Source organism: Acomys russatus, chromosome 16, assembly GCF_903995435.1.
Source record: "Acomys russatus chromosome 16, mAcoRus1.1, whole genome shotgun sequence".
NCBI classification, from domain to species: domain Eukaryota; kingdom Metazoa; phylum Chordata; class Mammalia; order Rodentia; family Muridae; genus Acomys; species Acomys russatus.
In genome coordinates this window covers 47,035,974-47,052,291 of record NC_067152.1, presented here as the reverse complement: position 1 = coordinate 47,052,291, position 16,318 = coordinate 47,035,974, and the positions used below count along the sequence as shown (strand labels likewise).

Here is a 16,318-nt window from a genome sequence, read left to right as displayed (position 1 = left end):
TACACCTGACTTCTCAGTGGAGATTCTAAAGCCAGAAGATCCTACACAGATGTGCTGTAAACTCTAAGAGACCACAGATGCCAACCCAGACTATTATACCCAACAAAACCTTCAATCACCATAGACGGAGAAATAAGATATTCCATGATAAAGCTAGATTTAAGCAATATTTATCTTCAAATCCAGCCTTACATAAGGCACTGTTATCATTAAGAATGAGATGCCATGCAGCAGATCTGAGATGGAGATTTATTGAGGGAAGGCAAGGGAAGAGGGTTAGGGCCTAAGTGGGCCATGAGGGGAGAGAGGCAGAGACAGGGAGACAGAAAGGGGGAAGCTGAGAAATGAGAGTGCAACAGAGAGATGAGGTGGCAGATAGGTCCTTTTAAATCTGGCACACACCTGGCAGCAGGTGATGATGTCAGAGGTTGCTAAGCAACCTGGAAGCAGGCTAGCAGATCTACCTGTGAACTAACAACCCACATGGGGAGAGGGTACGGCAGAGAAGTCGGCATATGTTTAGATGGCTGCTGAGGGGCGGCCTCAGCACAAGGCCAACAACTTAAGTCTCCGTGTCCTTGTCTGTTTGTTTTGTTTTTGAGACAGGGTTTCTCGGTGGTGTAGCCTTGGCTGTCCTAGACTCACTTTGTACACCAGGCTGGCCTGGAACTCACAGCGATCCGCCTGTCTCTGCCTCCCGAGAGCTGCAATTAAAGGTGTGTGCCACCATTCCCGGCTAAGTCTCCGTGTCTTAAATAAACATCAAGCAGGATTTGTGAAAGCCCTGACATACAAACACAAAAGGATTTGCCTTCTTCGGCCTGGTGGTGGTGGTGCCACACGCCTTTAATCCGACAACACGGGAGCCAAAAGCAGGCAGGTCTCTGAGTTGGAGGCCTGCCTGAACTGCAGAGAAAGCTCCAGGACACCCAAGGCTACAAAGAGAAACTCTGCCTCAAAAAACAAAACAAAAACAAAAAATTAGACAGTATGTATGCCTTCTTCTCGGCACTTCACGAAACTTTCTCCAAAAATTACCACATATACTCAGACACAAAGCAAGTCTCAACAGACACAAGACTGGAGTAACCCCTGCACCCCGTCAGACCACCACGGATTAAAGCTGCGTACCAACAACAGAAACAACACCAAGCTTAAGAACTAACGGAAACTCAATGACTCTACCGAGTGAGACATGGGTCAAGACAGAAATGAGGCTTTCTAGAACCCAATGAAAATGAAGACACAGTGTACCCACACTTAGGGGACACAACGAAGGCAGTTCTAAGAGGCAAGTTCATAGCTAAGCACCTACGTAATAAATAAAAATTAATAAAATAAAATAAAAAAATTGGAGAGATCTTAAGACTAGCAACTTAACAGCACACCCGAAAGCTCTAGAACAAAAAGAAGAAATCTCACCCATAAGGAGTAGATGGGAAGAAATAATCAAACTCAGGGCTAAAATCAATGAAACAGAAACCAAAAGAATAATACAAAGACTCAAGGAAACAAAAAGTTGGTTGTTTGAGAAAAGTTAATAGATCAACTAAACCTTATTCAAATTAAAAGACGGAGAGAAAATGTCCAAATCCGCAATGGGAGTGGAGACATAACAACAGCCACAGTAGAAATCCAGGGAATCAATCACAACGACACACTTACTTTAAAAGCCTGTACTCCATCAAATTGGAAAACCTAAAAGAATCACGTGATTCTCTCAATAAGTACCACTTACCAAAGTTAAATCAGATCAGGCAAGCAATTTAAACAGACTTATAGCCCCTAGTGAAATAGGAGCAGTCATCAAGTCTCCCTACCAGAAAAAGCCCAAAGCAAGATGGTTTTAGCACAGAATTAGATGACACACTTTCAAAGAAGAGTTAATACCAATACTCTCAAATTATTCTACAAAATAGGAACAGATGGAACACTGTCTGGTTCATTTCATGAGGCCAGTTACCCTGATACCCAAACCACATAAAGACCAACAAAGAAGGAATTAGAGACCAATTTTCTTTATGAACATAGATGCAAAAATACTCAATAAAATACTTGCAAATAATATTCTTCAACACATTAAAAAGATCATCCACCATGACCAAGTAGGCTACATCCCAGAGATCCAGAGATGGTTCAATATACAAAAATCAACAAATGTAATCTACAGATAAACAAACTGAAAGGAAAAAAACCCACATGTCTTACGACATGCAGAAAAGGCCTTTGAGAAAATCCAATGCCCATTCATGATAAGTGCAATACCTCTTCATGATACAGTCCTTTCCCCTTCCCCATGGCAGGGAGGGGGATTATTTTGTTGTTTTGTGGCTGGATAGACAGCTGTGGGTGCTAGGAACCAGACTCTTACGTTTTGGTTGTGAGCCTAGCCTTCAACAGCTGAGCCATCTCTCCAGACCATGGGTCTCTGGTTCTTGTGGCTTGACTTGGGATCTTTTCCATGTGTTGGTTTGCCTTGAGCCAACTTTGATAGACGGGTTTTGTTTCATCTTATTATTTTGTATTCTGTTATGTTTTGCTGTTATCTCTTAGAGACAGAAAGGGAGTTGGGTCTGGGTGGGAGGGGAGGTGGGAAAGAACTGGAAGGAATGGCGGAAAGGGAAACTGTGATCAGGGCACATCGTATAAGGAAAGAATCTGCTGTTACTAAAGGGGGGAATCAAATAAAGACAAAAAATTAACGTAGAGTTTAAAACTTTAGTCTAGAGCTGGAGAGATGGCTCTGTGCTTAAGAACAGTGGTTGCTCTTCCAGAGTCCCAGCACCACAGGGCAGCTCACAACCATCTGTAACTCCAGTTTCAGAGGATCTGGTGCCTCTTCCGGCCTCCATGGCATCATGCCCAGACACGCATGCAGGCAAAACATCCACACACATGAAATAAAAGTTAAAAAAAAAAAAAAAAAAAAAAAAAGAGCTCAGCAAAGCACAGTGGTGCACACCTGTACATCCCAGCACAGAGGAGGCAGCCAGGGTTATCATGAGTTTAAGGCTTAACTACATAGAAAGCTCAAGTCCAGCCTGGGCTAAGGCTTAACTACATAGAAAGTTTAGGTCCAGCCTGAGCTACAGAAGAGCCTCAAGGAACAAGAAACAAAAACTGGGGAAGGGGAAGGTTACAAAGACTGGAGGAAGGAAAGGGGAGGAAAAATTTTAGTCCAAACAAAACAAAACAGGGCAAATAATCACCTGAGAAATCCATCCCACAGATAGGGTTCATGCTAATGGAGAACAGGCAGCTCCCAAATCCCACAGCAGTCACATTACAAAGAGTATATGATGCTTAAAACCAGAGAAAGTGGGAACGCATAAGCAGCTGGTTACTCTTACGGTGTGAATCTAAAATGTCTCCCCGTGCTGATGGCTCTCTGGGGGAAGGTGCTGAGGAGCGAACAGAAACAGATCACTAAGAACAGAGGAGCAAGGCTTAAAAGTTATCAACTGGAGCCTGGCTCAGGGAGCTCTCCGCTTCCTGCTGTACGACACAACAGCCTGCCCAGTACATGTGCCCACCACGACCTTCCCTGCAATGAGGTTTCTTTCAAATATTTTCGTCACAGCAATGCAAATGTAACTACTACAGATACCAGTTAAATATTTTACATGAAGAAGGCATGTGTGGTCCAGCTGAGGGCAGGCTATTTTCCAGGCCGTCTGGCGCCCCGGGGCTTAAGAGAGGCACTGCCCAGCAGAACACTGGAGCCCAGGATTTCCTCCTCTTGGGGTCTAACACAGAAAACAGTCCAGGCTCCGGAACAGGGCTTCCATCACACTCTCACAGTGACAGAGGTGACACGCATGAGACACAGTGTCAGCAAATGGTTGCAAAGACAGACAGGCAAGCAGGATGCTACTTTAGACTGCTGCATGTTCAGTTTAATTATAGCTGTGAAAAAGCAGAAATATAGAATATGTCTCTAGAACTCATATGTTGGATTTTTTCAATTTACCATTCCAAATTTCTTTTTCTCCATGAAATACACCTTGCTTTACCTTCCTTTGGTGCTTTCTTTGCTTCAGAGATGGCATCATTACGTGGCCTGCAATGGCCTCCAAAGCTCATGTGACTGTCCTGCTTAGACACTGCAGGGGAACAGCACCAAAGCCAGTACAGATGAGCAGGAAACAGCAGCTACTATTTCAAGAGAAAAGCTGGGAACTGAGGGGTCAGCACAGTGACTAAAAGCACTGGCTGTTCTTCCACAGGATCCAGGTTCAATTTCCAGCACCCACATGGTGGCTAACAGCCATTTGTAACTCCAGTCCCAAAGGACCCAGTGTCCTCTTCTGGCTTCCAAGGGCACTGCACACACATGGTGCACAGACATACATGTAGACAAAATGCCCACGCATATAGAAAAATAAAATACAACTTATGAAAAAAATTAAATAAGCCAGGCACGGTGGCGCATGCCTGTAATCACAGCACTGTGGGAGGCAGAAGCAGGCATACCACTGTGCGTTCAAACCCTGTCTTGAGGGGAAAAAAAAGGGTATATGTATATATATGCATATATTTGTATACATATGTATGTGTGTGTACGTATGTGTGTGTGTGTGTGTGTGTGTGTATATATTATACATCTATATACACACATTAAAGAGTAAAACTGTATGCTCCTTGTCAAGGCCAGAGTTTAACACTGTAGCTCTGGTTAGCATTCACTGTATCATTCGGGCTTGCCTTGAACTCAGAGATTCACCTGCCTCTGTCTCTGCCTTCTGGGTGCTAAGATAAAATCTGTGAGTCATCATATGCCTGACTTCCTTATCTCCCTATGACAGTTTCTGTATTTTTCTGTATGCTATTGTCTAAGTCGCTTTGCAACAATATATGACAATAAGAGTTATGGGGGGCCCCAGAGACCCCCACCAAACAACACAGGCTACTGCCACGGTTCCTGGGGGGTCCCAGAGACCCCCACCAAACAACGCAGGCTACTGCCACGGTTCCTGGGGGGTCCCAGAGACCCCCACCAAACAACACAGGCTACTGCCACGGTTCCTGGGGGGACCCAGAGACCCCCACCAAACAACGCAGGCTACTGCCACGGTTCCTGGGGGGACCCAGAGACCCCCACCAAACAACACAGGCTACTGCCACAGTTCCTGGACACTCACTAACATGACAGTAAGGCTCTACTGCTTAAGACACCGCTCCCTGCTGGGCCTGGTGGTGCTCACCTTTAATCCTAGCACTCGGGAGGTAGAGGCAGGCGGATCACTGTGAGTTCAAGGCCAGCCTGGTCTACAAAGCGAGTCCAGGACAGCCAAGGCTAAACAGAGAAACCCTGTCTTGAAGAGAAAAAAAAAAAAAAAAAGACACCGCTCCCTTTAATCACAGACATGAAGACCTGAAGTGTCCCCCTTGCTGGCTGCTTTCATAGTGCTACAATAGTGCAGGCCCATAGGTAAAACAGTGGCATGAATTTTACAAGTGTAACCAACGGCTTTCTAAGTGAATTTAAGGCTCTCCATAAGAAGGAACTCGTGTGTGGTGCTGGATACAGGTCAGTAGCTCGCGGCTGAGATCACTGGCCCTACTAGTATCATTTTGCCAAAGGAATACAGAACTCAAACTGCCTTCTAAATGCTTAGCTTTGTTCCCATAGGCTAGTAACCTCTCGCCCTTATCAGAGAAGACCTTTATGCAAACAGCGGCAGTTACTAGAGACCCACAACTGGTCAAAGTACAGAGGGTAAGTGACTGTGGAGTGCTCACCTAAGTGGGAGTCTATAGAGGACATCCACTGCCCATTCTCCAGAGTGCTCAGCAAACATCGTACAAGGACAGAAAAATCAGAAAATTGCTGCAGAACTGCCAGGCAGTGGTGGTACATGTCCTTAATCTCAGAACTAGGGAGGCAGAGGCAGGCAGATCTCTAAATTCAAGGTGGTCTACAAAGTTCCAGGACAGCTAGAGCCACACAGAGAAAGCCTGTCTCAAAAAAAAGGGGGCGGGGGTGCTTCTGGGCAGGGCTGTACACTCATGAACTCACTGCAGCTGTGGCTGTCAGCATAAAACCTAAACAAGATCAAACCAGTCAAAACTACAGCCCTGAGAAGGAACTCCTGCGGTCCCACCCTTAGCTGAGGAACTTCGGACAGTCGGGAGGAGATAAGGGTAGCAGTACCCGTCAGCATCAGTGGTCACTCCATGGTGGTTGCTCATGCTGCAGTGACAAGCGGCTTATATCCACGCACGTACAGTGGGGCATTTACTAGAGAAGCTGGCGGAGGGAATGAGGGCATGGTAGACATCATCTAAATTGATGCACTGTGCTTGTGTGTGAAATTTCCAAATAATATTTATTAAATAATTAACAATTTCAAAATAAAAGTAAACTTTAAAAAGTAAAATAGTGCTGGGTGGGGTGGTGCACACCTTTAATCCCAGCACTCAGGAGGCAGAGGCAGGAGGATCGCTGTGAGTTCAAGGCCAGCCTGGTCTTCAGAGTCCAGAACAGCCAAGGCTACACATAGAAACCCTGTCCCAAAAAAAAACAAAACAAAACAACAACAAAAGTAAAATAGTAATTAGAAAAAACAGAAAGTTACAGGAAAAGTGAAGCATTGGTTTTTGGTTTGGTTTGGTTTCTCTGTGTAGCCTTGGCTGACACAGCGATTCTCTGCCTCCATGAGTGCTGGGATCACAGGCGTGTGCCTCCATGCTCACACCTGTAATTCCAGCAGCTGGGAGACTAAAGCAGGAAGATTACCAGCATGTCTGAGACAAGCCTGGGCCACCCTCAGCTAATGAAGGAAGCACGTGGTTCCAGAGCCACAGGCAGAAGCGGGTCCAAGATGCAATCAGACAGCATCCTCAGACAGCATGCTACTGTGCACAGGCCAACTCTTTACCCCACCAAAAAGATGGCTGTGGAATATAGGTGACTCAGGGGCAGATAAGCAGACTCACAGAACACCTGTGGAGCCATTGCTGTGACCTGTCAGTCTCCTCACACAGGCGCAGGCCAGCGGCTGCACTGCACATTAGCGTGTGCGTCTGGCCATGGCCTCCCCAGGTGGGCAGCTGCACTGCACCATGAGTGTGTGCGTCTGGCCACGGCCTCCCCAGGTGGACGCTTGTTCTGCTTACGCCAGCACAGAGCAGTGAGGCCCTGCTGCTCCAGGCTACGGCTTCTCTTGTAGGATCCTCAGAAACGGACAAAAGGGTTTCAGTTTTACCTCCTTGGCCCGATACTCTATGGAGTGACAGCTGGCATAAATCTACCCCATCAGGTGTTTAGTAAGAACAGACAACAAATACAGGGTAGACAATTCGGCTGGTGAGATGGTCCAGTTGGTAAAAGTGTACACACATGCACAAGCAAGCGTGCACACACATGCAGTAAATAATTCAATGCAATATTTTTACTAAATGTAATTTTTAAAAAAGATTTATTTATTATTATGTAAACAGTGCTCTGCCTGCATGTACATCTGCAGGCCAGAAGAGGGCATCAGATCACATTATAGATAGTTGTGAGCCACCATGTGGTTGCTGGGAATTGAACTCATGACCTGTGGAAGAACAGTCAGTGTTCTTAACCTCTGAGCCATCTCTCCAGTCCTAAATGTAATTTTTAAAATTTTTAAATAGACAATAGTTTTCATTTTACAAAGTTAGCAAATAATTGCAAAGTCCCACCCAGCTGGCAAATACTAAAAAGGGAGGCTTCAATTTACTTAACCTTTGCAGTGACTATATGTTAAACCCCTAAAAAAAAAAAAAAAAAAACACTCAGCCTACTTACAGGAACTCGTGCCAAGAGATGAATCAGAACACTGCACCATTTCATGTGGAGTATTCAGAAATGGCCAAGCTACAAATAAGAAGGAGGCCAGCTACATGTCCAGCAGTGACACTCGCATCCATGTGAGGAAGATAAGAGTTCAGGGGCAGTCAGGGTACAGCCTCAGCCACAGAGAACACACAGTCACCAGACGTGCACCAGAATACAGGCGGCCACACCTGCCAGAGCAGGGCAGAAGATGTGAGTTACATTCTCCAGGATGCAAGGATTCCTTTGGTTATGGTTTGACTCTGAAATATCCTGAAAGATCATGTGGTCAGAGTTGCTTGCCAGCTGACGGGCTTCTCGACAGTGAGGGCCTGGATCCTGAGAACTCTGAGCTCAGCAGCCTGGTCCACTGATGGCTCATAATTGATGTCATCATACGTAGTACAGGCCAGCACAGCCGAAGGAATGAAATACTTCACTTAGGGTATTCCCTGAGAGGGTTGTGTTTTGTCCCTGGCTGGTCTGTCTGTATGTCCGTCCCTCTCTACTTCCAGACACCACTCTCTGCTATGTTCTGACACAGCACAGACCCAAAGTGTTTTTTCCTACTTCACAGATCTAGGGTTCCTTTCCAGAGCCCACACGGTGGATCACAATCACCTGGAACTCTAGTTCCACGGGATTCAACACCCTCTTCTGATCTCTACAAGCAATGCACACACATGATGTAATGCAGAGGAATGTTAGTTCAGAACACAAGATCACATCCAAAGATCTTCTAGGTCTGTGTGATCCAGCTGGACTACAAACATGCCTTTAATCCAGGAGACAGAGGCAAACAGATCTGAGTTCAAAGCCAGCCTGGGATAGAGCAAGTATCAGGTAAAGAAAAGCTTAGGTCAACGCATGGTGGTACACGCCTTTAGTCCCAAATGAAGGTAAAGTTAGTGTGTAGAAGGAAGCACCCATGTTCGAAAGTGGTGTCTGAGTGGCAGAAAACATGGTGAATCAGAAAAGGATTGACAAACTAGGACACGCCCAACTCTCAGAAGATGAGAGAGGAAAGGGAAGCTACTTAGGAGGCAGTTTTACAGACAGAGGAGGCAGGTTTACCAGGGCAGTAATAGAGAGGTGGGTTGTAGACCAAAAGCTCAGGTGAAGACAGACTGAGCCAGAGAATGAGAAGGAGCCAGAAGATTAGAGCAGATTGCTGAGTTAGTCTGAGGCCGAGCAGAGCAATTCCAGGCAAAGAGAGAAACGAGATTAAATAAGTCAGCTGGGAGAAAAGTTTGACCAGAACAGCTGAGTTGAACAGCCAGCCCAGAGCTCAGAAAAAACAAGTAAGGGTGAGCTTATTCAGCAGTAAGTCTCAGAGGCTGAAACATTCTAGGCCTAGGTTAGATTGTTCGGAGGCTAGAAGCTTCCAGGACTAGGCCTAGGTTAGCAGACAGAGGCAGTAAGCCTCCCAGATGACAACTGAGCCAGGAGAATAAAAGTTATTTTTACAATATAAAAACCGATGTATGCAAAACACCTACATACATAAAATACAAATTAAAGAAATCTTTAAAAAAAAAAAAAAAAAGATTAAATCTAAAGCAAAAAGAACACTGAATGTTAAGAAAGAAATACAACCACACAATGTTCTGGAGGAAGATTAACACGCCAACTGCATACAGGCTCCATAAGCTCCAGGCTCCCTGAGGCCTCCCTCCCGTGAGGACACAGGAGCAGCAAGGCCTACTGAGAGGCACCCAGACAAGCGAAGCTGCCTGTGATGGAGCAGTCAGCCGTGCTGGCGTGGGCTTTACTGATGACGCTCTCACTGGGTCATTTCTGCTCCTGTAAGTAACCCCTCACCAACAGTCCTGTACCCCAATAAAACTCACTAGTTGCCCAAGTTGGACTTTGATCTATTATTCCAAGTCCCTGTCTGGGGTGAGCAGACATTTGCTCAGGTCTCCCCAGGACAGTGTCGCACAACAGCAGGCAGGAGAGGGTGATTCTGGGAGGGTTAGGGGGAAGACAGGGTGTAAGTCCAATGTAGGAAATTCTCCAATAGCATGTTTTAAAGAACCCTACCATTCTCACATTTCACAGGGCAAGTTCAGCCTTCACAAGCATCACCTGCACCCGCCAGAGAAACCATCTCCTACTTGTTATTCTCAGCTACACGGGACATTTGAAGGATTTTGTTTTGTCAGAAACCAGGGTTTTACCCGGTGAACTACAGCATAACTCTGACAGAGGATTTTATTCCTGAACCATACCCACATGTGTCCATGATCTCTCCAAGCCCCAGCACAAACTGCCTCTGAGGTAACTACTGCTGCCTCATGGGGAACACCACACTGCAGCAGGGATCCCCGCCGCTCTCGTACTAAGTACACTTCTCCTCAAGCACCTGTAACCCTGTGTGTCCCAAACCAGCACCAGGCAGCCCAAGGCCCGGGTGACACCTAGGATGCCACAAGCCAGGGCCAGTCAACCCCTCAAGCACAAGGCAGCACAAAGGTGATCACTTCAGAGTCAAATATTTCTATGACAACCAGAGCTGTCTGTTTCCCAAGAGGATCAGGATCTATGCTGCAGGAAGGTCTTAAAGAGACCTCATCTGAGAACAGCCACACATGAAACATGTAACAGCGTGTAAGACAAACTGGCTTAAAATGTACAGTCACACCTCAGTCAACACCCACGCACAGCTGACAGGACTTACTTGGACACAAGGACGGCAGCTGCATCTCGTGCCTTGTCACTGACCACCAAGTAAGACTGCAAAAATTTGACAAGTTTCAATTTAGTATTCTTAGCTTTATCTTCTAGATTTCCTATAATTATGTATTATTTATACATTATACAAAATTCAATGTAAATCAAGTTTCTCTAACCACTGTTCCTAAACCCCTTGCACATCACCACTTTGCTTAACAGATGTTTGTATTATCTGCAAAGAACTGAGCTTTGCTGAAGTGATTCACCTGACCTCTACATAACATCACAATGTCAAAGTGACATTTGAATTCACCCAAAGGAGGCCGAGATAGCACTGAAAGCAGGAGTTTCAGTTAAACGACTATAAATATATTCACCAAAGGTTATCTAACTAAACCGTCATTTCAAGACAACATAGGCATGAGTAAATCCACATCTCACTGTGAAGGTCTGTGTGGTCATGGTTAGACAAGTGCACATCTCACTGTAAAGGTCTGTGTGGTCATGGTTACACAAGTGCACATCTCACTGTAAGGTCTGTGTGGTCATGGTTAGTGCACACCTCACTGTAAAGGTCTGTGTGGTCATGGTTAGACAAGTGCACATCTCACTGTAAAGGTCTGTGTGGTCATGTTAGACAAGTGCACATCTCACTGTAAAGGTCTGTGTGGTCATGGTTACACAAGTGCACACCTAACTGTAAGGTCTGTGTGGTCATGGTTAGTGCACGCCTAACTGTAAAGGTCTCTGTGGTTATGGTTAGACAAGTGCACATCTCACTGTAAATGTCTGTGTGGTCATGGTTAGTGCATGCGTAACTTTAAAGGTCTGTGTGGTCATGTTAGACAAGTGCACATCTCACTGTAAAGGTCTGTGTGGTCATGGTTAGACAAGTGCACACCTAACTGTAAGGTCTGTGTGGTCATGGTTAGTGCACGCTTAACTTTAAAGGTCTCTGTGGTTATGGTTAGACAAGTGCACATCTCACTGTAAATGTCTGTGTGGTCATGGTTAGTGCATGCGTAACTTTAAAGGTCTGTGTGGTCATGGTTAGACAAGTGCACACCTAAATGTAAGGTCTATGTGGTCATGGTTAGTGCACGCCTAGCTGTAAAGGTCTGTGTGGTCATGGTTAGACAAGTGCACATCTCACTGTAAAGGTCTGTGTGGTCATGGTTAGACAAGTGCACATCTAACTGTAAAGGTCTGTGTGGTCATGGTTACACAAGTGCACACCTAACTGTAAGGTCTGTGTGGTCATGGTTAGTGCATGCCTAACTGTAAAGGTCTGTGTGGTCATGTTAGACAAGTGCACATCTCACTGTAAAGGTCTGTGTAGTCATGGTTAGACAAGTGCACATCTCACTGTAAAGGTCTGTGTGGCCATGTTAGACAAGTGCACATCTCCCTATAAAGGTCAGTGTGGTCATGGTTACACAAGTGCACACCTAACTATAAGGTCTGTGTGGTCATGGTTAGTGCACGCCTAACTTTAAAGGTCTCTGTGGTTATGGTTAGACAAGTGCACATCTCACTGTAAAGGTCTGTGTGGTCATGGTTAGACAAGTGCACATCTCACTGTAAAGGTCTGTGTGGTCATGGTTAGACAAGTGCACATCTCACTGTAAAGGTCTGTGTGGCCATGTTAGACAAGTGCACATCTCCCTATAAAGGTCAGTGTGGTCATGGTTACACAAGTGCACACCTAACTATAAGGTCTGTGTGGTCATGGTTAGACAAGTGCACATCTCACTGTAAAGGTCTGTGTGGTCATGGTTACCTCTGCTATTTGCAGAATACGGTCCATTATGGGCATTCGCATCTCTCCAGGTTGAGTGGGGAGGTTCCCATCAAGGCGGGAAAAATCAAAAGGGATCAAGCAGGTCACGGAGAGCCACAATAAAAGCATGTAGCGTGTTTCCCATGTCTAAGGAGTTAAATTACAGTCAGAATGATTCCAAGAAAAGACAAAGCTGCTCTGCATGGTTGTGCACACCCTGAATCCGCGCACTCAAATGGCAAGGCAGCACAATTCCTCCAAGCCAGCCTGATTCACATACCAAGTTTCAGGCTAGCCAGGGCTACACAGTAAAACTTGGTCTAAAAAAAAAAAAAAAAAGGAAAAAAAGAGGAAAAGCCACTAGGCATTTTGGGATTCACTCACATGTAATCCCAACATTCAGGAGGCTGAGGTATGAGGATCTCAGGTTCAAAACCAGCCTATACCACACAGTAAGTTCTAGGTTAGTCTGGGCTACATAACAAGAACCTATCTGAATTAATAATTAGAAAAAGAGAAAGATCCAACCACCTCCCACTGACCACCCTAGTGGCCTTCCCACCAACCCAGTGTCTCCCACAGGCCCAGAGACATCAACAAGCCCACAATCACAGTAACCACAGCCACGGCCTGTGCTGGGGAAGACTCACCTCGTGGTCTTTAGGGTTCTGACCTGTGAACATATCTAACACAGGCTGAACATCAGCCACTTCATGAGGAAACAGACGCAGAAATACTTTATATCCACGCACCTGCCAAATAAAAAGACATTAGAATACAGAATGTACACTATACTATACAATTAGAGAACAGAAAGAGCAGCAAGGTTGTCATCCAAAACCGTAACCCTACAATGGCTGAGGAGGCTGGCACATTGCAGTGACACAACTCAGCAGACCAAAGGGACAAGAAAGCTACCTTCATCTCTTATTTATTCGCTAAATATCTTCTGTACCAATGTGGCTGGCAAGTCAAACCGTGCGCATCAGAGATTAAGTGTGCCATAAACTAGAAGCTTCTGCTCCTACCCTGCTCAGAGATTACTCTGACTTTTTTTTTTTTTTTCAAGACAGGGTTTCTCTGTGTATCCCTGACTGTCCTGGACTCAATTTGTAGACCAGGCTGGCCTCGAACTCACAGCGATCCACCTGCCTCTGCCTCCCTAGTGCTGGGATTAAAGGCATGTGCCACCACGCTCGGCCCTATTCTGACATTTATAAAAATAAATATTCCCTGTGCACCTCAAATGGCCCCACTAACACTTGTATAAAACATGCAGCGTTCCAGCAACAGCCAAAGACCTCCCTCTGCCACACAGTAAGAATGCTAAAACATGTTTCCTGAGACACACAGACTTCACAGAGGTTACTCCAAGTCACTCTTGTGTCTCTAAGTCTGGGGCCAGCACATGGCATCATCAGGGAACTTGCAGAGAAAGGAGACCATCAGCCCCAGATCTTCTTCCTCAGACGGGCAGTATAAGATTCCCCGGTAAACTCATCCTCACACTACAGCTTAATAAGCACTTGTACTGTTGGGTGCTGCCGGTGCACGCCTGTAATCCCAGCACTCAGTAGGAGGGGGCAGGTGGGGATCTCTGTGATTTGAGGTCAGCCTGGTCCACAGAGTTCCAGGATAGCCAGGGCTATGAAGTGAGACCCTGTTTCAAAAAGAGGAGGAGGGGGGAGGAGGGGGAGAAGGAGGAGGAGAGGGAGAAGGAGGAGGAGGGGGAGGGAGGAGGAAGGAAGGAGGAGGGGGGAGGAGGGGGAAAGGGAGGAGGGAAAGGAGGAGAAGGAGGAGGAGGGGATGGAGGGGGGAGGAGGAAGAGGGGGAGGGGGAGGACGGGGAGGCACCAGCAGCACTCCTGTTTCCACCAAGCTTTTCTGCGTTTTCCTCATAACTAAGGGACCCCAAGATCACTAGGACTCGAGACCCAACACGAACTACGAAGAGAAAGAAAACCCACAACTTGTGTTGCAGAACCATGTTCCCCTAGAAATAACTTAAAGGCTACTTCTAGAGCGAAGTGTCTGTCCACTGCACAGTGCACACAAGTGTTACCTTGGTGATGATATAAAGAAACTTAAAGGCCAGATGTACGAGCACAGGCAGAGATGTCTTATCCTGTACTAGGTCCAGCAACGAGTTCATCATCCACTCTAGGGGAAAAAAAAGATATGGAAGCCATCTCAGAAAGGAAGGTATTCACTTTAGCACACACTCCCATTCTTAAAATATAGGGAAAATATATAAAGTTGGTATCTGGACACCAAGTTTTACAGATGATGCCTGTTAAAACCGCTCTGGTTTACCGAAAGGCTGAACTAATGCAGTAAGATGGGGAAAGGGGGAGAGGAAGGCCATGCAGGGCTCAGCCCTCTCCTGTCCGGACAGAGGCCATGTCCAGAGCCCAGGACAGGCACAGAACAGAGAGGAGAAAAGAGCTCAACACGGCTGTTACCTGACAGCCATGCTGCGCCACTGACGACCCTGCTGGCCTCCCTGCCAGTCCAATGCCCCAAACAGACCCTTACAGGCCGTCAACTACATCCTCACCACAAACTCTGTACTGTGCCCTGCAAGTGTTCCTAGGGCACATGGCCCTGAAGTGACCTTCAAGAGCTAGCACAGTCATTATGGGTTAAAAGGCACACTCTTTGTATTATAAAAGACGTATTTTAAAGGATAAATACACAAAGACTACAGAGTTCTTTTTTTTTTTTTAATATTTCTTTTTGTTTTGTTTTGTGGTTTTTGTTTGTTTTTTGAGATGTGATCTCACCATGTAGCTCTGGCTGGCCTGAAATTCCCTATGTAGATCACACTGGCCTTGAACTTGGAGATCTGCCTTGCCTGCCTCTGTCTCCCAAGCGTTCAGACTAAAGGAGTGTATCACCACGCCCAGCCTCATTTTTTGATTTCTTTAAAAAACAATTTTTTTTTTTTTTTTTTTTTTTTTTTTTTGAGTATCAGCTTGAGAGACGGCCTAACAGTTAAGAGCACAGTTTGGTTCCCCAGGACTCCGGCTCTGGACTGACAACTGAAACCTCAGGGTCCATGAAACCAACTGGCCCTTCTGCTGGTGCCCACACAGGTCCCAGCAGGGCACTCAAGGCCTCTGCGATCATACCAAACCATAAAAATCACCAGAGCTTCTATGCTTACCAAGGTGTGGGTCCAGGAGGTGGGGCTGCTCCTGGTATTTGTTCATAATTACTAAAAGGGAAACAACGTGAAAATCAGATCAGCTGAGCCTTAGAAACCCTTCTGTTGCCTCTCTGCTGTTAACGGGGCAGCTCACACACACACACACGCACACACGCACACGCGCACACACACACACACACACACACACACACACACCCGCCCCTTCCTACCCCTGGTCACACCCGGGACACACCTGACTTCTTCCTTTTAGATGCTACACAGCTGCCCTGCACCTGTCAGCTTCCTGGGAGCTGGGTGACCACACCTCCTACTTGACCGTCCTCTTCTCACACAACTTCAGACGCCTCAACTGGTTTTCTTCCCCAGCGCCTTCTTCACTCTCCACAACTCCACCCTCCCCGTTTGACACCTGTCAGTTCTTCAATGCCACCGGACTAAGCCTGGTCCCCTCCCATCCCAATTGTCTTCAAACCAGTGACAGTGCGGGCTCCCTAGCCCTGGCCACCTCTTATCCTCCACTACCAGCAAGTTAATCTGTTTCTACCCAATCCAATGATTTCCCTCCACTAAGCCCACCACCCTGCTTTTCCCTAAAACTAGAGCTCCATCACTCTAAACAAATAAATAAAAGACACCGCGGAAAGAAAAATTTCAGCTAAGAAATCCACGGCGATAATTTTGCTCAAGCTCAAAACTCTAGTCATCAAAGGGTTCATCTGGAGACACGTTCCTAGTTTGTTTTGTCGTTGCAATAAAAACTGACCAAAGCCAACTTGAGGGGGGAAAAAAAGAGTTTATTTGGCCTTCACAGCCCGTCACTGAGGAAAGTCAAAGAATGGATTTAAGCAGTAGAAGCAGGGACTCTGGAGGAGAGGTGGCCGCTTACTTCC

At 46.2% G+C, this 16,318-nt stretch overlaps 1 protein-coding gene and 1 long non-coding RNA gene across 5 annotated transcripts in view; one reads left to right on the top strand and one right to left on the bottom strand.

Moving 5' to 3' along the window:
• Tbcd (tubulin folding cofactor D) overlaps positions 1-16,318 on the bottom strand; it is a 163,441-nt gene that overhangs the window by 146,110 nt on the left and 1,013 nt on the right. The window contains exons 2-6 of the mRNA XM_051159315.1: positions 15,426-15,476; positions 14,322-14,419; positions 12,911-13,012; positions 12,261-12,407; positions 10,485-10,540 (exon numbers count right to left, since the gene is read on the bottom strand). Coding sequence (XP_051015272.1) covers positions 10,485-10,540; positions 12,261-12,407; positions 12,911-13,012; positions 14,322-14,419; positions 15,426-15,476 — 454 coding nt within the window. The remainder of the gene's footprint in view (positions 1-10,484; positions 10,541-12,260; positions 12,408-12,910; positions 13,013-14,321; positions 14,420-15,425; positions 15,477-16,318) is intronic.
• LOC127200798 (uncharacterized) lies at positions 10,917-12,255 on the top strand. Of its 4 annotated transcripts, none has more exons than XR_007832079.1 (5): positions 10,917-10,972; positions 11,055-11,141; positions 11,307-11,349; positions 11,767-11,809; positions 12,067-12,162. It is a non-coding gene; the product is annotated as an uncharacterized LOC127200798 (long non-coding RNA). The 4 variants fall into 4 exon arrangements; XR_007832080.1 differs by lacking the exon at positions 10,917-10,972 and adding an exon at positions 12,197-12,255 and having other exon boundaries at positions 11,036-11,141; positions 12,023-12,110; XR_007832081.1 differs by lacking the exon at positions 10,917-10,972 and adding an exon at positions 12,197-12,235 and having other exon boundaries at positions 11,036-11,141; positions 12,067-12,110.